Source organism: Peromyscus leucopus, chromosome 3 (genome assembly GCF_004664715.2).
Source record: "Peromyscus leucopus breed LL Stock chromosome 3, UCI_PerLeu_2.1, whole genome shotgun sequence".
NCBI classification, from domain to species: Eukaryota; Metazoa; Chordata; class Mammalia; order Rodentia; family Cricetidae; genus Peromyscus; species Peromyscus leucopus.
Genome location: NC_051065.1, coordinates 85,706,059 through 85,729,326, shown reverse-complemented (window position 1 = coordinate 85,729,326; position 23,268 = coordinate 85,706,059). Strand labels below are relative to the sequence as shown.

General features: G+C 38.5%; 3 gene segments (V, D, J or C); 2 read left to right on the top strand and 1 right to left on the bottom strand.

Annotated features, from left to right (window-relative positions):
- Nucleotides 1-3,162: 3,162 nt before the first annotated feature.
- On the top strand, nucleotides 3,163-4,046 carry LOC114687888. The segment is given in 2 exon segments: nucleotides 3,163-3,245; nucleotides 3,368-4,046. Coding segments are annotated over 2 exon segments (402 nt in total).
- Nucleotides 4,047-5,799: 1,753 nt separating this feature from the next.
- On the top strand, nucleotides 5,800-6,315 carry LOC114687887. The segment is given in 2 exon segments: nucleotides 5,800-5,854; nucleotides 5,984-6,315. Coding segments are annotated over 2 exon segments (387 nt in total).
- Nucleotides 6,316-16,858: 10,543 nt separating this feature from the next.
- Nucleotides 16,859-17,554, bottom strand: LOC114687886. The segment is given in 3 exon segments: nucleotides 16,859-16,869; nucleotides 16,979-17,320; nucleotides 17,444-17,554. Coding segments are annotated over 3 exon segments (402 nt in total).
- Between the last annotated feature and the right edge of the window lie 5,714 nt (nucleotides 17,555-23,268).

Below are 23,268 nucleotides of genomic sequence, written 5' to 3'. Positions count from 1 at the left end.
TGTAATATATATGTAATTTTATATAAATCATAAAACATATTACATATTATATACTCTCTCTATATGGCATATATGTATATATACAATAACATATATACATACACACACACACACACACATATATATATATATATATATATAATTATATGTGTTAAATAGCACCTTTATGATATTGCAGATGTGAAAATTGATAATACTGTAATCTGGTTTCCAGTTATCTTGGCTCTCTATATCTTGGCATAAAAAACCTGTCATCTGAAATTTTAATCCCATTCAAGATCCAGATATTTTTGTTAACAGCTTACCAGAATATGTTAGTAAACCCTGATATGGAATATATCTCTCTTGGTGTCAGTTGTCTGTAGTGAAATTCATCTTCCATATCCTACTCAAAGAGACATCACCTCACAGCAAGCCAATATGCTTCTAATCTAGATGACAGGCTACAGAAAACCAAATCTATCTTTAACATAGTGTGGTAGCATGTTAAAAACCCAGAAGAATCCCTGAAAAGAGAAAGGATGGAGCCAACACAAATATATAACTTCCCATGAATCTTCATTGTGTTATCTGAACTTGCTGCCGCTTCCTTGCTTCAATACTAGGTAGAACTCTAAGCCAAATTTTGCATGACTGCTGTGAGCTCACAATTATATAGAATAGAAACCTGTTAGATAGAATGTGGGGCATTTCTGCAAATTTTAGGACCATAACTCATCAAGCACCATGAAAACAAACAGAATAAACACATTACTCATCCAGATGGATTTCTTGAGACTTCAGAGAGAAATGATTTGATGGTTAGGAGAGGTAGCTGCCCATGCAGAGAACCTCAGTTTGGCCCCAGTACTCATGTTTGGTGCCTAAGAAACCAACTGTAATAATGTCAGTTCAGGGAGATCTGACACTTTGGTCAGATGCCATACATGTGGAATATACACTTACACATAAGAAATTACAAAACAAACTTAATAATGTAAGCTTGCTCTTCTTTTCTGGTTTTCTCATTTCATCCCAATTTGTAATAAGTGTTTCTATTGATCTACCAAGGAAAAATCTCAACACAATTGGAATAATGATTCCAAGGCAATTATAACCCAAATTATTAGGAAAGTTCTCAAAATAGTAATTATTGCTTCTCTGTGTAGGATAGATGTCACATCAGTATATTACTAAAGAAAATCCTCCAAAACTCCAGAATCCCAGCACATCATGAATAATGAATGGATCATGGAGACTTAGGCATCATTGCAAACTCTCTAATGTACTACTTTTGTCTTTTTTACACATATATATTCATTGGGTGGTTATTACTTTTTAAAGGGCCACTTCACTAAGGCCTAGGAATGCAGCCATTATCAAAATGAAGGTGTCCTCAAAAATTGAAATGTATAGAATGGGCACAAATGCAATGAATTCACTGTGTTTATAATTAGTGATAACTTTTCAGCTCCACTTTGAAGACAGGTTTACAGTTACGCTGTATTTTCTTTATACTACAACCAAAAATAAATATTTAATGGTAAATTAATTATTCCTTTCAGTAAGGTTTAATTTATGAACTATAGGTACTATTGATTTTTAAAGGATACTTCTGAACTCAGAGAATTCATCTGCTTATTTTTACACACAGAGATAAACACATATTCATATCTCTGCTACAAAAAGCCTGAATTTAACTTCATATATTCAATTCCATCCCCAGACCACCTCATTTATTTAAGACTCCTCCTTTCAAATGACAGTGAGACTCAAAACTCTTACATTTGTTCATCAATTTTCTTATTTCCTCAATACCTCTATGAAAATTAAGAGCCGAGGCCGGGTGATGGTGGTGCACACCTTTAATCCCAGCACTTAGGAGGCAGAGGCAGGAGTATATTTGTGACTTTGAGGCCAGCCTGGTCTACAGAGCGAGATCCAGGAAAGGCACCAAAGCTACACAGAGAAACCCTGTCTCTAAAAACCAAAAAAAGAAAGAAAAGAAAATTAAGAGCCCGTACCTCCTCCATCACATTTCCAAACGTATTCAACCATATATAACCCCATATATACATCATCAGATATCCCTTCCAGCTACCAATGTATTTCTGTTCCTGCATAGATTTTCTTCTTTACATGCTATGATCAGTAGTAATGTACAAGTGACCCCTTCACAGAGAATAATCTTCTTGGCCCACCCTTCTTAATCACAAGACCCAATAAGTAATTATACTTCTATGTGAGGAAATACTCAAGACCTCATGGCTATTTTACTTCCTTAAGGAAAGTGCCCCTTTCATACCACTTTCTTCTTTGTTTGCCTGTTCAAGCCATATATCCTAATGATAGACAGTGACAAGAGATTTCTCTTAGAAGAGTATGACATTCAATACTTGCAGAGTACACAGGTTTAGGGAACAAGTGTGTGCTTGGGTATGAATACTCACTGTTCTTTTAAAGACCCTTAACCCAAAAGACAATGGTTTGTATTAAGAATGGATAGAGAGCAGAAGCAATAGTCTGGGGTATCAAGGAAAAATTAGGACTAGACTATACAGGTAAATAGTACCGAGAATGGAAGAAATCCTAACTTTGGTTGGTCAGTATGGAAGCAATGTGACAACATCGCAGATGGAGTAAGAATAATAGTTTTGTTGCATGAGACAGGTGACAGTAATGAACTGTCCTTCCTTGGAAAATATGAGTCACTGTACTTTTTATGTCTGTGTTTGTTAGTACTGCTTGTATTTAATATCCAGCATATCAGGGATATGGATGAAGAGAAAGTGAATTCGGCATCAAGAACCTTGACAGGCTCTCATGAAGGAAGCCTGGGACTTATTTACATTCTGAGCTTGTTCCATAATGAACAGTGCCTGTTCTAGGTGGAACAGGATAAAGCAAGTATGTACTGAAATGAAAATAAGATGCTATTTGTAGAACACAAAACAGACATTGTCACTATGGCTGTCAGACCTCAACATGTCCTTGGTAGTAAAATTTGGACATCACTCCTTTTGCTAGAGACACCTGCAGCCCTTGGGCCCTTGCTAAGTAACTGAGTTGAATCAGCCCTGGAAATGCACCCAACCCTGCTCAGTCCCTGGAGATTTGCATATGCCCAGAGCACAGCCCACTGCCACCACAAATTTTTTATAGGCTTCTCATACCCTATGCAAGAGTCAGCTGGAATCAGGCAGGACACATCATGGCCATGGGGGACCACGCTCAGCTCTTGTGGCTGCTGCTGCTCTGGATCACAAGTAAGAAAGGATGACATTGGGGATTTACTTCAGGCACTCTGGTCAGTACTGCTGGTTCTTTGTGTGTTCTTCCTGTGATATATGTGTAACATAACACATTTGCTATATATTTCTATTTTCAGCTGTAATTTGTGACATCCAGATGACAGAATCCCCATCATTCCTCTCTGCATCTCTAGGAGACCAAGTTACCATCAACTGCAGGGCCACTAAGAATATTAACAAGCATTTAGCTTGGGTTCAACAGAAACCAGGGAAATCTCCTAGGATATTAATCCATTTTGCATCCAATTTGCTAACTGGGGTTCCAGCAAAGTTCAGTGGGAGTGGATCTGGTACAGATTTTTCCCTCACTATCAACAACCTGGAGTCTGAAGACATTGCAACATATTACTGTCTACAGTATTCTGAGCATCCTCCCACAGTGATACAAGTCATAACAAAAACCCCCAGGGAAGCTAAAATGTGAGGGTTACCCAGGGCGTGTTTTGTGATTCTCTCACTGCTAAGAACAATTACTGGATGTATTCATACTTCAAAGTTGTTCAAAATCAACAGCACAGATGTTATTCTGCCTCCTCTTGGATTGTTTAAAGTCAGAATTTACCTGCTAATGAAAACATGAACTACCATCCTGAGACATACCCCAATAGCTCAAAGTGTAGGGGCTGATGCCACATCTGAAATACCACAGTAGTAATTTCACAGTCCTCACCCAAATCCATGCATCTGTCTGTATGAACTGGTTTGTTGGCAGCAGTAAGTTTGCTGCCTTAATTTTAAATGCCCTTTTTTGTTCTGTCCCAGTTAAGTTGCTTGTGTGAAAAATGTGCAGTTGGGTTCCCGAGGGTGCTGGGGATCAGTTCCCCTGTGGTTTTTCCTGGCAGAATTAGAAAAAATAATTAGCTTTGCATTCTCTTTCATGATTTGTGTCCATTTTGCTTATTTCAGTTTTGATTATTGATATCACTGTTCACAAAAATACATACTTTTTTTCTGATTCTGATACTTTTGAAGTGAACATCAATAATACTTAAATTTATTTTTGAGTCATGACTGCAAGGAAGGGGTGGGTCTTTTATCTCCTCATAAGCAATCTTGTGTTCCTCCATTTATCAATGCTCTGCCAAGTTACTTCAATAAAAGCTGTCCACTATCAGGAGTTTTCTCAGTTGCATGAGCTCCCTTCTTGGCTCAGCTTTCATTATACATATTTCATGGTATTCTTTGGATGTCTCCATCTTCTTTTCCTCTCTTCATATAATCCACCATTTTAGAAACTGGAGATACACACTCTAATGCTCATTTGACTCTTAAAAGTTTTCCTTTTTCATGCTGTGCTGCTATGAACTTGGTGATAGGAATTGGCAAGGGTTCTTCACCAGGTACTACCCCTAATTTAATAAAAAGGAACACCAGGGCACAAAGTTCCAGACCACCTATCAGATAAGCAGTGATAAACTTGAGTGATGCACAGAATCAAGGCACTGTAAATGTTTGGACATAGGAGCTGGGTGGTAGTACTAAGGATAATGGTACTGCAGTCTGTGGAATCCAGGGTACCCACAAGGTATGTTTCTGAGGAGTTAAAATAGCCTGTGATACTGAAAAGAGGAATGTTGGAGAGAAAAGGGGTGGTAGTGACATTTGGCTCTCAGCAATTAACACATAATAAGATGAGAGAATCTAATAAGACAATGGGTGAGGCCACAAACGGTGGTTGCAAGTATGACCCTGGAGGAACACACAACCAGCGTTCTCCAATGAAGTCAGGCTGAGTGTTATTCAATAGTCTATTTGCAGAAGTAAAATCTGAAACAAGAGATGGTGTGACATAGAGGTGGAATTAATATCATACAAAAAGGTGATATTAAAGATTTAAGAACCTTCAAGGATCTTTGGACCACTTCGTCTACTGTGTCTATACATAGAGTTTGAGAGAGTGGTATGTGACACTTTGTAATTTGAGTGTGCCTGAAGGGTGGCTGTGATAAATGCTCCAGTAATGCTTACTAATGACTCATGTAAGTTTAGCCTGCAAATAATCATGAATAAAGGAAAAATTATTTTAAAATGAAAGCTTAGGCTTTACAGTTTATGCCCTTCCTTGTAAAGCATGGTGCTAATAGCTGCTTTGCACTTCAACTTCACCCTGAGAATATGAAGGAGCTGTACCAAAAGGAATACCCTATGATCTTAGTAATTCGAACCTGTGCCAAATGGGAGGAACTGGGAAACTTGGTTGCAGTTTCTCGGATTGTAACAGGAAGACAAGGAAAAACATTAAATGGAAATGATATCACTGCTACTCACAAACAATGGAAAGACCCTGTTTTTCAGCGAGATGGAACAATGTTCTCTTTGCTGCTGTGGTTGGAGATAGGACACTTAGAGACTGGGGGCTTTTACAGAGATGAGCTACTTCTACACCTGTGATCAGCTCTGCTCAGCTTCTGATGATTTGCATGTGCCCAGAGGACAGCCCACTGACCTGAGTACTTTTTAAAGAGCAGGTCAAGCCCTCCAGAAGAGTAAGTCCAAATCACAACACAGCATGGACATGAGGATCCCTGCTCATTTCCTGGGGCTGCTGATGCTCTGGCTTCCAAGTAAAGGGGGGGTGTTCTTGGGAAATTTCTCAAAATACTGTGATTAGTGTTGCTTGTCTTTGAAGATAATCCTGTCTTACAAAACATTATTAATTTCATGGGTATTGGCTTTTAATTTTTGAAATTCAGGTGCCAGATGTAACATCCAGATGACCCAGTCTCCATCCACCCTGTCTGTGTCACTGGGAGACAGAATCACTATTACTTGTAGAGCAAGTCAGGATATTAGCAAGTATATGGCTTGGTATCAACAGAAACCAGGGGAAGTTCCTAAGCTTCTGATCTATGATGCATCCACTTTGCAATCAGGAGCTCCCACGAGGTTCAGTGGAAGTGGGTCTGGGACAGATTATTCCTTTACCATCAGCAGCCTGGAGCCTGAAGATGTTGCAACTTATTACTGTCAGCAAGGTGCTAACTTGTACCACAGTGATACAAGTCATAACAAAAACCACCCATAGAAGCAGAAGTGAGAGTATAAACTCCCCCAGATATTCTTGTTTGTTCTTTTACCCACTGACAGCATTTTTCAGATGTAACCAGGCTCTGAGGGTCACTTGTAGGCTTTTGTGAATGACAAGGGGAGCCTGCTGTGTACCTAACTCTCTACCATATCACCACAATATCAGAGGTTTGACAATGCTTCTCATGAATCCTTAATAACAGAATTTTATGCAGTTGACACATCTAGATGTGAATTGGGATCCATAAAGAAAAACAGAAGCCATGTTAAATATTCAAAGAAGCAATATTATGGGAAGTGGACTATTTGTACTAGCTATTAACTGGCTTGGGTGCTCTTGAAGTTACTGAAGTAGATACGAAGTAGTCCTATCAGCTGTTCTCTACAGGACTCTCTACCCAGAATGTATAGGCTGTTGAAAAATGCTGACCTCAGACCTGCTCAGAAATCTAGGTCTGTCATTCGGTGTTGACAACAGTAAACATAATATAGTTGCTATTCCTGAATTTTCAGATTATGACAGACAAGGTTTAGATTCATAATATCTGAATGTCTTTGAAGTATTATCAGTAATAGGATCATAGTTTAAAAAACAGATACAAAGTAATGAAGACATAGAGTAAGCATAAAAAGGAAATTTGAATGAAATATTTTGCAATGCTAAATAACAGACTAATTAAAAATTACCAAATACAGGTATAACACTAATTTCCATTAATAGATGAAAGTCTTGTTGCTCAAATTTTCTAAATGGGCACTCATCTGCTTCTGAGGCAGATTGTGTGAAAAGTGAAAAAAAAGTTTATAATTATAAGTTTATAACAGTTTACATGAACTATTGATGGTCTACAATTTAAACACCTATCTTAGATTTGTATATTTGGTTTTATGGGTTTTATACCTTAATCCTAGTGATTGCTATATTTATCATTTAGGAATTTCTCTTATAGTAGAGCTATGATATGACCAGAAATGCAGTTCTCACTTGAACAATTAATTCAAAATATTTTTGAAACATTGACATTAAACTATGTGATTTTTCAAAACACAGTCATTTTCATGCTACATACAATTTATTTACTTCATTGATCCCTCACTAATCTCTCCTAAGGGAGAGAAAGGCTTAAAATGGAGGAGAGAGATGGTTTCTTCTAGAGTTATGTACCAACTGTTTCTACCCTGAAGCCAAGGAATGCAGGACTTTGAAAGGATCCAGAGGTATTTTTACACTATACGAAATAAAGGGGGATCCATTATTACATTTTCATAAGTGTACATTGTGTACTTTGGTCAAAACATAGTATATGAATGTATGAAATTCTCAAAACATAATTTTTAAGTGAGACTAAGAGGTTTTAAAGGCTGTGAGGATTCTTTGTCGGCAGTGCTACTCACCAAATTACTCACAATCATCTGTGTCTGTATCCTCTTCCTGCATAATGATAGAGACAAAGCAGGTCTTCATGTAAACTATATAAGTATCCTCCTATAGGAAGGAATCCTCTGAGCACACACACTTGCAGTGCATTCTTTCTGAAGTGAAGAGATTTTAATACTATTTTATGTAAGCAAGACTAAAATTAATGGGAGAAAGGAGAGAGTGGAAAGTGGAAACAGATGAAGTGGGCAAGGAAGAGGGAGAATATAATGTGCATTTAGAATGTTTGACTTTATTGGGTTACATCTCAGCGGTGTTAGTTATAGTTTTAGCTCTTATCTGAGGGAGGCTGATTAAACAGTTGTTCCTGGATGCAATTACATACTTGATGACTAATAGATTTAATGCAGACATGAAGGAAGTATATGTGAGCATGGAGAACAATAAGGTAATGTGGCCACAGAGAAGTAAGAACTACAGTCTGGAAGATTCAATAACTAATATCTCTCTTAAAACATCACTAGGGCCTCAATATTCACATCCTGAACTTGACTCATTGACCCTGATGCTACAATTCTTTCTTTAGAACTGTGAGATATTATACTCCCTTCATTTAAAGTACAAATATTGATAATTTGTTACAAGAGTCCCTGGACCAACTAATACAAATTTGACTCAGATAACAAAATGTGTTAAAGCTTCTGTGACTCATTTTTAATCTCTTGGTTCAATTCTCCAGTGTTCTATATGAAGAAATCAAAGATGTTTATGATTTAGGATGAAAGCACATTGATTCCCTTAGTGTATCATGAAGCTCATGATGGCTGTGTAATACATATTGATGACTGTTGTGCCCAGATTTTCTTAACCCTGCTAATTTGCATGTTTCCATTGCACACCCCACTTCATGAGCAATTATTGAATAAGTTGATCACAACCTATGCAGGTATCAGTTACAATCAAGACACAGCATGCATATGAGTCTTTCCATTCACTTACAGGGGATGCTGATGCACTAAAATCCTCTAGTATTATTGTTTCTTGTGTGGGTAATTTTAGAATCAAACAAATTGGTAGAATGTGCCTGTAAACCTGATCTCTCAAGATTTAAAGTAGGAGTCTGGCCTTCATTTCCACCTCAGGTTGAAAAACCTGGATCCACTTCACAGGGAGAGAAGGTCAAGTCATTTTAAAAGCCAACAAGTCTTTTCCTCCCTACCAGAAAGCTCGCACCAACATGTTTCTGACAGCCTATCAGCTGATAAATTAAGGATTGTGCCACCTCTGCTGTTGCGGTCTCCTTACATGGGAACTCTTTGGTGTTTGAACTAATAACTCCTGCCTACCCACAATCTGACCTGTGTATGAAAGTTAGATATGTTTTGCTTGTTCGTATGTCTTCAAGCTGGATGTAAACTAGCCTGTTACCTCAGTAAAAAGCTGCCCTGGATTTAGACTTCCCATGGGTTCTAAGTATGCACTCACTGGCATCAGACACTAATCTCTGTTCTCCCCTGGGTCCTAAGACTGACAGTGTGCCATGGACTCTTGTAGCTTGGGGAAGGATAACAATTGTGTTTGTGTTTAATTTTCCAATCTAAGGAGCTAGATGTGACATCTTGATGACCCAGTCTCCATCCTTCCTGTTGGCATCTCTAGGATAGAGTCACCATCATATGCCAGGCAAAGCAGGATATTAACAGTTACTTGTACTACCAACAGAAGAAATCAGGAAAAGTTCCAAAAAATCACCATCTGTGCGTCATTCCATTTGCCATCCTGGGTTCCCATCAGGATTCAGTGGCAATAAATCTAGGATGAATTCCACCTTCACCATCAGAGCCTGTTGTTTGCAGATGTTGTAGGTTATTACTGTCAACAAATGTATGATATCCCTCTCATAGTGATTCATACCATAACATAAACCCCTCTGGCAAAAAGAGTAAGGCCAGGCTGTTCCAGGTTTTTCCTCTGTTGTCTTGACTTGCTGAAAACATCTCTTATATGTGGTTATATTTTGAAGATCTATGGGAAGTTTTGGTGGAAGCACCCCAAGAGACTAAAGCTTACCTAAATGTGCATACCAAAACCTCAACCCACAATGAACATATACAAAAATGTCTCTAATGATTATCAATGAAGAGAAATTATTGCACCTGAAGTATCTGGATGAGCATGAGCTGTGTTATATACAGGAATACAAAACATACACACTATATGTGTGTTTGTGTGTGTGTATGTGTGTGTGTGTGTGTGTAGTCATGTAGTGATCATTTCAATACATGCAATTGGAGTCTGAGTAATACCTACAAATTTACTAGCAAGCTTATAGTATTGTGAACATTTCTACTTGAAACATTGGATTTTCTGGTACTATTCTGAACTCAGAGCTCCCTGCCTTGAAAGTACAGGCCACCTAACCATGCTGTCTTTAGACCTTCTCAGGCAGCCAATCATTGTTCCTGAGTACTGATAATAAAAGTCAATTGTAGTTACTCTCATGAAATTATAAGAATGTTGATTCTTGGGGGCACATATATATCATGTATATGCAAACTTTGAGGTATCCTCAGCAAGTTTCAAGTCAATAAAAAGTGACGCTTCATGGGGTCATAGAGTGGATTGAAAATGAGCAATTTCATTAATTACTCAGGAGTCTTTGGGGAAGTTAATGAATAGATTGATCATAGAAAAATGAGGATATATTGTCTTTCCCTTAAAAGAGGGATATTTTATTGTGATCTATGTTGTAACAACACATCAATGATTTTATTCAGAATTGAAGTGACAGATACACTGCAACAGACCAGAAGTCCCTTCATGAAATTTCCTCAAGAGATAATTCAGTTTTCATACTTAGGCTTTATTCAATGCACAAATCCTTTCTCCATGATGCATCTGATTACAATCATAGCCATGGTAGATCATACATATGCATAAAATAATTAGCAGAAGGTTTTACCTAAAGTGTTATTTTAAGGATACTGTTAACTGCACAAAGTCAGTTGTAGGCTAAATTGGTTGACTATCCCTACTTTATTACATCTCTCTGGGTGGATATGGCCATGCCAGAGTCTGTCATGAAGTCATTGGAATGACCCAATTTCTTGGTTGGAGAGTGATGTACATGCAGATTGATGACATTGCTGTCCCATATCCAGTTAGCTTTCTTCCTTTCTATGCCTCCTACTTTCAGATAAGGACATAAGCACTTAGCTATTACTCCAGGGCCATGCCTGCCTGCTTCTTGCCTGCTTCCCACCATGTTTGTAATGGATCTACCATCCAGAATGGTAAGACCCCAAATTAAATGATTTTTTTAAATAAATTGCCTTGGTTGTGGTGTTTTGTCGCAGCAATAGAAAAGTAACTAAGACACTTGCCTCCCTAGTAAGAAGAGAAGTGAATAAACACTTATTGGAGGAAAGGCACCATTCCTTCTTGCATATAATATGAGAGCTGAGAAGCTATCTGAGGATCCTTTGGTCAGAAAGACTTACTTTCAGTAAAAAAAATGGACTCTACATTCTGAGAATATTCTGGTCCCAGTGTTGGAGCCTGCCAACAGTCAGCTCCCCTGTTTTTAAAACCACTCCCCTGTTTTTAAAGCTAGTGCTTGGGAAGAGGACAGAGATTTAGAACAAAGAAAACTTTATCTGGTTTCTATATAAAAACATCACATTGACCTCTAAATACTGGCAAAGATGAAAATTAATACTCTCAATCACTGGAGATACCAGAAGGAGCATTTGGGGCAGCCTATGCTCTCGTTTCTGCTTCCCTGGGTGGTTTATTCCATGACTTGAATCACAGTGGGAGGGTTACTGTAATGCTGTAGAACTAATAAGTTGCAGCATCTTCAGAGTGCAAGCTGTTGGTCTTGAAAGAATACTGTGTACCAGATCTACTGCCACTGAAACTTGATGGGAACCTATATGCCAAGAATTTTGCATCATAGTTCAGGAACTTAGGGGGTTTCCCTGGTTTCTGCTGATACCATGTTAAATACTTGTAAATGTCCTGACTTGCCCTTCACGTGATGGTGACAATTCCTCCCAGAGATGTAGACAGGTAGGCTGGAGACTGGGTATTCTGGATGTTGCATCTGGCATTTAAGATTGGAAATTGAAAAGAAAATCCCACACAATTCGATTAAGTGGATACTAGATGTAAAGCAAAGGATAACCAGATGGCAACCCACAGCTCCAGGGAGACTAGATAGTAAGGAGGACCCTAGGAAAGACACATGGATCACCCAGCAATGGAGAAATGGATAAAATCTACATGAGAAAACTGGGGGTGGGGGGAATGAGAGCTTAGGGGAGTGGGAGGTTCGAGTTTGATCAGGAACAGAGTGGGAGAATAAGGAAAGACATATCATGGTAAATGAAGGCACCATAGGAATAGGGAGAAGCAGAGTACTAGGAGGTTCCCAGGAATCCACAAAATGATTTGTGGTGATTGGATGGCTGAATACCCTAACTGTCATCATAGAACCCTCATCCAGTGACTGATGGGAGTAGATGCAGAGATCCATGGCCAGGTCCCAGGCAGAGCTCCAGGAGTCCAATCAACAAGAAAGAGAGAAAGGAGGGGTTCTATCAGTAAGAGAGATGGAGACCATGATTGGAAAAAGTAGAGACAACTAGCAAAACTATTGGAAATGCATGAACTATGGACCAATAGCCGAGGAGCCCTCATGGTACTGGATCAGGCCCTCTGGATAAGTGAAACAGTTGTTTAGCTTGAACTGTTTAGGGGGCCATCAGGCAGTGGAACTGGGACCTGTCCTTAGTGCATGATCTGGCTTTTTTGAACCTAGTGCCTATGCTGAGACACTTTGCTCAGCCTTGGTGCAGGGAGAAGGGGCTTAGACCTGCCTCAACTGAATGGACCAGGCTCGGTTGACCCCCCATGGGAGACCTCGCCTTAGAGGAAGTGGGAAAGGGGGGGTTGTTGAGGGAGAAGGCTAGGCAGAGAGAGGAGGGATGACAGGGGAATTAGTGGTTGATATGTAAAATGAATAAAAAATCTCTTAATAGTAATGATAATAATAATAATAATAATAATAATAATAATAATAATAATAAAGAAACTAAAAAGAAGAAGAAGAAGAGAGCTTTCCCGGATTCCAGGCATCACTAACCATACTCAGATGAATACATTTGCAATATTTTCTCTGTTACCTGTAAGCCAGAGCAGCAGCAACCCCAGGAACTGAGTGGGAGCCCTCATGCCTGTGTTGTGACCTCTCTGAAGCTGACTCCAGCACAGTGTGTGTGACCTGACTATGAAGAAGTCCACATGGCAGTGGGCTGTGCTCTGTGCAAATGCAAATCAGCATGGCTGGGCAGGGCCACAGTTGCCAATCTGCTAACAGGGAGTGGAACTCTCCAAAGGGAGGAAATTTTTTTTACAGTCAACAATGCTGAAAGGAGTTAGATATCTGAAAAGTCTTTTGACACCTGACAGAGATACAGAGTCTGGAGTTTGCTCATCTGGGTTTTGGTCTTGCTTCTGTGCAGTGTCCCTGCACTGTTCTCCCTATCCTCCCTTTGGAACAGCAATGTAAATCTTGTGCCACTGTACATCGGAAGTACGCGATCTATCTTTTCAGTTTGATTTTTCAAGGTACTACAGTTGAGAAATTGCATGAGTCTGTGAAGGGACTTTGGAATTTTCACTTTTAAACAGGGTTGAGACTGTTAGAGACTATGGGGCCTTTTGAAGTCGGACTGAGTGCATTTCTGCATGGTATATCTACTAGCCTATGGGGGCCAGGGAGATGAATAGATCAGTTTGAATAGAATTGATCCCCACAGATTCATGTGATTGAAAGCTTAGCCCATAGGGAGTAGCACTATTAGGATGTCTTGTTGGAGTAGGTGTGACATTGCTGGAGGGAGGGTGTCACTTGGGACAGGATTTGAAGTCTAGATGCTCCAACTTGGCCATATTGAAGACCAATCCACGGCTCATGTACCTATGGGGAAAGCTCCATGGAAAAAAAGCAAAATGTTTTTAATGATGGGTCAATAGTATTTTGACTAAAAGGATAAAACAAGTCAATAAAACAAAACATTTTGTAATATTTTGAGAACTGTTTTTTTCTTTATGAATTGTGATTGAATTTCATTTACAAGAAATTGTATCACTAACATTTACCTTTATTTCTTGATGTAGAAGATATTATGATCATAACATTTATTTATGTACTTTAAAATTTTAAAATGTATTCATTTTTATTTCACTTGTGAGTGTTTTACCTTAATGTATACATGTGTAAAACACATGTGCTTGGTGTTGTAGAAGTCTGAGCAGGTTATTAGATTCCCCCCCCCAGGCCATCCATCATAAGGGTGCTGAAATTAAACACTGGACCTCTGCAAATTAACACATATTCTTAAGCACTGATGCATCTCTCCAGCCTCTGTTCATACAATAAATGACATTCCAATGTGATTTACTACATAACCCCAATAAAGTCATGTAATCAGTTTATCCTCCTTCAAGAACATTTCTGGCTTTCGTAATTATGTCCCATATTCGTTTGTAATAAAATGGTCTTTATGTATAGGCTGTTGTTGGTGCTATGTTTTTTTTTAAATCACATCCACTTTGGAACACTTCTGAATTCCTTTGTACAATTTCACCCTCTTTTCAGTTTTGAACAATGAATAGCACTTATTTAATAAATTGACCTTGCTTTGTAATTCTTTTTCTCCTCATGATTAAATTCAGCTAAATCAGCATTAGGCCTATATTGTTCATCAAGAACTTCATAATGAAGTAGTAAAGAACTGGTAGCTTATCAGACAATAATTTTTTCACTTAGAAAAGAACATAGTTTAGTACCAGGTATCACAGGGTTACTCTCTCTTAATGTCTCTTCTAGATTGAGAAGACTCTTCCTGTAGCTTCAGTGGTCTTTTTTTAATGGTATCTCCAAATATTTACTTTCTCTTATGTTTTTATTATTGCATAAATGAAAAAATAATGTAATATTTTTGTTAATTATTAGAGAATGACATGCAATTTATCTTTATTAAACTTACCTTCATTCTGAATAATATATTTCTACTTGAAACATTGGATTCCTTGATGCTATTCTGAACTCAGAAGTCTCTGCCTTCCTTAAAGGTACAGGTAGGTCTCTAACCATACTGCCTTTAGACCTCTTCAGATACCCTAGTACTGTTCCTGAGTATTTGCAATAAAATGTCAACTGTAATTACTGTCATGAAATTATAAGGATGTTGATGCATGAGAGCATATTTATATAATGCATTGTGTAACTTTTGAGTTATCCTTGCAAGTTTCAGATCAGTAAAAAGAAACTTCATAGGGTCATAGAACAGATTAAAAATAAGCAATTTCATTAACTATTCAGGACTCTTTGGGGAAGTTAATGAATGGATTTATTATAGAAAATGAGGATATAATTCCTTTCTCTTCAAAGAGGGATATTTTATTGTGATCTATGGTGTAACAATGTATCAGTGATTTTATTCAGAATTAAAGTGAACTGTAGGAAAGGTACACTGCAATAGACCAGAAGTCCCTGCATGAAATTCCTCAATAGACAATTCTAGGAGCTTCTGTTCATCATCCACAAGGAGCAAGTTTTGGTTGCTGAGGGAGCCAGTGTGTATGATTTTCTGTTTTGATTGACAAGATATGTTGAATGCACATGTCCTTTGGCTTTGATGTATCTTATTGAAGTCATATGCATGGTAGAACTTGCATATGCATAAGATAATAAACACAATGACTTCCATAAAGTGTTATTTTAATGACACTCTTTGCTGCACAAAGTCAGTTATAGGCTGAATTGTTTGACTACCCCTACTTAATTATATCCTTTTGGATGGATTTGGCCATGCTAGAGGCTGCTATAATCTCATTGGTTGTAATGACCAAATTGCATAGGTGGTGAATGACATGCATGCGGCTTGATGGTGCTGTTTCTCTCCATTAGCTCTCTTCCTCTCTATGCCTCCTAATTGAAAATAGAGGTGTAAGCTCTCAGCTACTGTTCCAGGGCTATGTCTGTATGCCTGCTGCTGGGTGTCTGCTGCCAACAATGTTGGTCATGGATCAACCTTTCAGAATGGTAAGCCCCCAAATTAAATGCTTTCTTTTACCAACTGCCTTGTTGAGGTGTTTTGTCGTATCAATAAAAAGCTAGCTAAGACACTTGGCTTCCTAGTAGGACAGAAATGATTAAACATGTAATTTGTAAAAAGCCTCCTCTCCTCCATGCATATGGTATGAGATTAACAAGCTATCTGAGGACCAGGAAGCCTTACTTTCTGTAAATAATGGACTCAAGATGCTGAGAATAATCTGTTCCCAGTATCAGTTTTTCAGAATACTAGTTCCTTGGGATTTTTAAATATTTAAGAATTACTTAATTTATGTCATGTGTATTTTTGTTTTGCCTGTGTATTTATTTGTGTATCTTATGGGTACAATGACCTCAGAACCCGGAAGAAAGCCTCAACTATTTTGGAAGTGGAACTATAGACAGTTGATAGCAGTCATGTGTGTCCTGGAAAACAAACCTGGTCCTCTGGAAGACAAGCTGATGCTTTTTTTTTTTTTTTTTGGTTTTTCGAGACAGGGTTTCTCTGTGTAGCTTTGCGCCTTTCCTGGAACTCACTTGGTAGCCCAGGCTGGCCTCGAACTCACAAAGATCCACCTGCCTCTGCCTCCCGAGTGCTGGGATTAAAGGCATGCACTACCACCGCCCAGCCAAGCTGATGCTCTTAACCAGCACTCTGACCATGGCAGAGGATGCTATGAAGCCATGGGTTATAATGACCTTTTTGCTTTGTTTGGTGCCTGTACCCACAAGATTTCAAAGTTACGATAAGATACTAATTTTCTAATTTTAATTGGATAATAAATTATCTAAAAATCCTGCTTGGTATATGTTTGCGTAGGGATATGGGTGTGCCTGGTGTGTGTGTGTGTGTGTGTGTGTGTGTGTGTGTGTGTGTGTGTGTGTGTGTGTGTGTTTTCACATCTTTGTTGTATAAATCTCAGTTGTTGCCAAACCTGCAACTCATGGAAAGTTAGTATTTCATGTGAGACAAGAGAACCATTCCCATGATTTTAATGCTAGCTTGAGGAAAAAGATTGAGATCTAGTACATAAAAGTTTATCTGGTCCCTGTACAAAAACATAACATTGACCTTTAAATCTTGGCAAAGAGAAAAGAGAAACACTCTTAGCAGTTGGAGAAACCTGAAGAAGCATTTGTGGCAGCCTAGACTCTCACTTCTGCTTCCCTGGGTGGTTTTTGTCATGATTTGAATCACTGTGGGAGGGATATTGTTATGATTTTGACAGTAATAACTTGCCACATCTTCAGGCTGCAGGCTGCTGATCTTGAGTGAAAACTGTGTGCCAGATCTACTGCCACTGAACCTCGATGGGACCCCATCTGCCAAACTGGTTGCACTATGGATCAGGAGCTTAGGAGGATTCCCAGGTTTCTGCTGATGCCATGCTAACCAACGATTAATGTCCTGACTTGCCTGGCATGTGATGGTGACACTTTCTCCCAAAGATGCAGACAGGGAGGCTGGAGACTGGGTCAACTGGATGTCACATCTGGCACCTAAGAGTGGAAAATCAAAAACAAATTCTCACACAATTAATTCTGTTAAAAGAAGACTTTCCTGGAGACCAGGCATCACTAACCACAGTCAGCTGAATAAATTTCCAATTCTTTCTTCCTTACCTGTAAGCCAGAGCAGCAGCAACCCCAGGAGCAGAGTGGTGGCCCTCATGTCTGTGCTGGGACCTGTGTGAGGCTGACTCCAGCACAGGGTGTGACCTGACTATGAAGAAGTCCTCTGGGCAGTGGGCTCTGGGCACATGCAAATCACAATGGTTGGGCATAGCCACAAGACTGGCCTGTTGATTCAATACAGACTTGTGGTCTTCCCGTGTCTCAGATCAGAGAGGCAGTACAGGTTTCTTTATAGGAATGTGCTCTTTTTTGGACAACAAAGAAGAGCACCAGTCTATGTATTGTACCTTATTTTAATTTCTGTCATGTTCAATGTAAAATTCCCTTATTACTTTTTCTTCTATGGTGGGGCCTATCAGATATGGTAGAGAGCACACAGATGGATATAGGTACTATGTGTAAGTGCAAATGTTATTGAGGTCATACAGCTTCTTCTCTCTCTCTCTTTTTGCTTTTCATCTGTTAGATTGTACTTTGATTAAAATATTTCTACCAGTTTCTCCCTAAAACCCCTCCCAAATATCCATCCCCACTCTCCTTCAAATTCCTGACCTCTTTTTTCCCCATTTTTATTGCATGAATATTTGTATTTGTATATACATATATATATATATATATATATATATATATATATATATATATTCCTAAACCTAAACTTTTGAGTCTATGTTTATTTCTTTAGAGGTGACCATTTGATATTGGACTATCAGTGTGATCTTCCCTGAGTACCTCTACCAATCTCAGCTTTAGTTAGTTGTCTGTAGTAGTTTGTACAGAATTGAAGCTTTGTAGCCTTTCCCCTGTCCTGTGTCACATGTTTGTTGGTGTCTCGTTACTCAGCTCCTATGAGACATGTCTGTTCCTGGCAGGACCAATGTACTTCAGAAAAGATATGGGCATTGAAGAAAATGCATATGGAGTTAACTTTAATTGTGGCAAAAGTTAGGCACTGGGCAACAAAGTGTCCTTGCATCTACTGCTGACAGTATGCTATCCAAAATGGATAAACAGGACACAAAACAAAGGACTACCAATCCTTGCCAAGACAAGTGTGGTTTCAGCTTTGGCAACAGGCATCCTCTGAGGCCAGAACAATATGGCACCATCACTGAAGTGGCTTTGCAATCTGGAAAAGATACAGTGCCCCTTTCTTTGAAGGCAGCTGGACAGGCAGGACTGATACCTTCTGGTGTGCAGTGGAACAGTAGCTGAAACAGTTATTCTTGAAGGAGTATCTAAGCTGATGGAGTCTAACCTCTGGTGTGAATACAATGTAAATGAGAAATAGATCTTGTAAGATGTAAAATAGTATTATAGGGAGAAATTGCCCTGAATTAATGAGATAGATTCTTGACTCAAAGGGAAATCATAGATAGTGACAATAATTAGAGTACATAAAATCAAGATACACTGCATATTTATATAACATCATCAGAGAATAAATAAAATGTTAAAAAGATATTATGCTAGATGCATTGGTAAAGAAGAGTCCATGGCAAGGAGAGGAGCTCAACTTCTGAGCACAGAGGCCATGTTAGAAGGAAGTAGAGGAAAACCAGTAACCAAGCACACAAGGAAAAAGGCTTGTGCAGTGGAGCATATGTTTCAAGAGGAAAGGGACATTTTAAACAGTTCCAGAGACATGTTTACCCAAGGCCAGGCTGCTAGAGTTGAAGAAACATAGAATGAATTCTCTGAAGCCTTGAGCTGCTATGAACTAATCATGCGCCATAATAATAAACCACACAAAACATTACTAAATATCAGAAAATGTGGTGTAATACTGACATCCACAAACCAAGGAATCCCTTCAGTTTTAGGCTGTAAAAAGACCTGCATCTTAAGACAATTTTAGATTCTGAGAGACAAGAACACTAAAGAAACATGCCATTGTAGTGTGTACAACCATTAATTTTCTTATATTGTGAAGAGTAACAATGGGACCCATGAAATAGCTCAGAGTGTACAGGCATTTGTTGGCAAGCCTAAGAACTTGGTTTCAATTCATGGAACTGACATGGTAAGAGAAAAACAAATTCCAACAAGTTGTCATCTGACTTTCACATGTGTACAATGTCACCTCCTACTCCCTGAAATAAATACAGACATTTGATTTACAAAAATAAATAAATAAATAAATAATAATAAATAAACAGATAGATAAATAAATAAAAAAATAAAAAAATAAATAAATAAATAAAAATGTTTAAAAAGACACAATGATCTGGCCTCTAGTCATTGCAAAATGATTTTGATGATATTGGAGCCAATCCTTTTTAGTGATCAGTTCTTTTTTTTCTAGGTGAAACAATTTCACAATGACAGCAATATTTTGCTGCACATGGAGGGAAGAATTAAGAGAGACAATGAGATGGTATGGCTGCTTCTATAAAAATCTGAAAATATTTTTAGAAGCCTGGGTGAATTTGAAAAACAGTATCAACATTTGGAGGTATACTGTAGCTGGAAGTTTTCCTGTGTCCCTCCTGGTCCTTAGTCTCTCAGACCCAAGTAAACACACAGAGGCTTATATTAATTAAAATTGCTCAACCATTAGCTCAGGCTTACTACTGACTAGGTCTTGAACTTAAACTCAGTACATTTCTGTTAATGTGTATGTTGTCATGTTTTCTATGGCTTTACTTGTGTGTCATTACAGTATACAGAAGAACAGATGAATATCCCAACCAATAACTGTCTTTCTTTGAGGATTTTTGTTTTGGTTTGTAACACTGTGGAAGGAAGATCATCATATTGCTGACAGAAATAAGTTGCAGCACCCTCAGACTTCAGGCTGCTGCTGCTGAGCATAAAATCTGTCCCATACTCATTTCCACTGAACTTCAATGGGACCCCAACTTCAAAGCTGGATGCACCATAAGTCAGGAGCTTAGGAGACTCCCCTTTGCCAGACTGGGATACCTTCCAGGTTTCATGGAAACAAATTTGAAATTGATTTTTCACCATCAGCATCCTGAAGCCTGATGATATTGCCACCTAGTACTGCCAGTGGGGCAGCAATGCTATTACCATGATACACATAACAACAAAACTTCACATGGAAGCAAAGGCAAGTGTGGGCTGTCCCAGCTGTTCCCACTGATATCAGCAACTGTATGTTTTCCACATGAAGTTCATTTGGGAAGAGAAGGTTTTGGTAGAAGAGGTCAGGGAAGCTGTTCTGTATCCCAACTCTTTTTCATTCTTTTTAGCTTCAGATGCACAGGCAAAGCGAGAACTCACTGAAAGTAATAAGACTCAGATCTTGACAGATGAGGTGCCTTGATAGGACACAATTGGAATTCATAGTCCTGTTCAACAGAAATGGAACCAGTTTAGTCTATACTTGTTATCATTGCTTCAAATGGCTTAATGCAGTCAGTGGATATGTAAACAACTGTCATTAACTTTGGTATCTGTTAGAAAAGTTGGTAGTACTACATGGAGCTCATTTGTGTCTGTGCTGATCATGTAAGCTTGAAGGTATATGCAGCCTCTAACCTGATCAACTGTTCTGGCTATTTGTTACCTCTACTGGGAACAGGCAAAAAGTACTGTGTCCTAAGTACTGCCATTTTTACTTCAGACTCCATTTTACCTATAGGGTGCAACAAAGTTCAGGCTCCCAAGCACTAGGTAAGCTAAGCTTGGAATCTTGCTATAGCTGACTTACCTCCTCCTTAAACCATAGAACTAGTCATTATGTATCTTTATTTCTCTAGGAATATCATGACTCTTCCTAACAAGAGAAAGAACAGATGAATCTGACTGGTGGGACTGAAAGTCTCTTGTATTGTATAACAGTTAACAATGATGGAACATTCAAGGAAGCCCCTAATCTCTAAATCCTGATTGGTTAAAATTGTAACTGTAACTTAGCAACAAATGTTTGTGATTTTTGTGTTTAAATAGTTGCTTCAACTGGCATTTAGGGTCTCAGCTTGGCTCTGTTCTGCAGTCCTGATTAATTAGCCTCCTCTCATTCCCTGCTTCTTTTGTGCTGCCCTACATTAAATCTTGTTTTATGGTGACCTGCTGTATTTTCTTGGGTTGACTTGGAGTCTTGGACCATAGCACCTCCTTACCTAAGCTATTCAACTTATTGTTGACTAGTCAGCTGTAATAATAGAGTACTTGCTTGTAATATCTACACTGCCTGCTGATTTTCCATATGGATTGCAACTAATGAGGTAACACATATTCCTTGGGTGGTTAACATTTGTACATTGTGTAATCTGCAGGAAGGTCAGAATATGAAGCCTGCTCCCTTGAGGTCTTTTCAAGAAATTCATGTGGGATTTTGAGCTTTTAGTCTCACAGGTACAACAATGAACTCAGCTCAGGGCCCTTCATTCTGGACTAATTTTGTTGATGTTCTCATGACCTTTCATTCTGATAGTCCATCTATGCTATCTTAACAAATGCACCTGAATCATTCTTATCTGTTTACTTTGGTTGTTGTCCCTAACCCAAAGTGAAAAGGAAAATATATTATTTCTGCTCTGTGAAAAAATCATTTGTTTTTATCAAAAGATAATTTGCATTTAACACCCCTGATAACAAAGAGAGTCACCACTTCCCAGTTTACATTTTCAGTGTTTATATTGGTTTCATTGATGTGAGTGTTTTCTCCTAATTTTTTCTTATATTCTCCAGTTCTAACATAATTAGCAACATCTGCTCTCTGAGGGCTTGCAAGTAATCCCACCGCTGAATCAACCCTATTACTGTCAAATGCTTGAGAAAAGGGAAGCAGACATGACAGGTGATCCTCAACAATATGAAAACTTGTTTTTTCCAGGAGTGTCCTGGATCATTCTTTCTGGCTTTTCTGAAGACTATTTGTAGCACCTTCTGTAACCACAGGTTTACCATGACATGGAAATCTGGCCACCTTAAGAAAAGTGATCAGAGATCCCACAAGTGTTAAGACAGAAAGCATAAACACTTATGACTACAACTCGAAACTTAAAGGAAACTATGCAGAACAGTATTATATGAATTGGTAATAATAGTTAACAAAGGTAGAAATAGGAGAATGATGATAATTTTATAACAAAAGAGAAGAAAACAAAGAAGAGTGAAAAGCATCCTGAAAGGGGAAATGAGAAAGAAAAAGAGGTTCTGCTACAGATAAAGCAAGAACAAACCATAAAAAAAGACAAAGAAATATATTAAAGAGGAGAAGGGATTTATTAAATATTAAAGTTGATACATTGTTTTTGTTCCTGCAGTAACACCAATGAAGAGGCTGAGGGGGAGAAACTCTGAATTAGGGTCAACCTGAACCATAAACTGAAGGCTTATTTTTAATTTTTTCTTTAATTTTGAGTTTCAAATATATACACAAAAATATTATAATATGTACTCTCATTTCTTCCTTCATTCTTTCCAAGTCCCTGTAACACAACCCCCATCTCAACTCTCCTCACCCTTCTCTCTTTATAGCCCACTAAGTACAGTTAGTGCTGTGTATATACACATGAATATAGGGCCATCTATTGGAGCATAAGATTTCTACCAGAGAGCACATTCTCTACAAAGAGTGGTTCTGTCTTTACAGCAACAACCTACAACAATAACTGCTCAGTATGGGGTCAGTCCTGGAGACTCTCTTCTCCATCTATGCAAGCATTTTGACTGTCAGGATTTTGTGTAGGTCTTGTGTGGATAAACACTGCTACCATGTGCTCACATTTGCAGTAGCCATGTCATGACAAAAGAGCATTTCTCAACATGTTTCCTCATTTTCTGGCTTTACATTTGTTCTGCACCTCTTCCCTGATAGTTCCTCAGCTTTTCAGTTGGGGGTA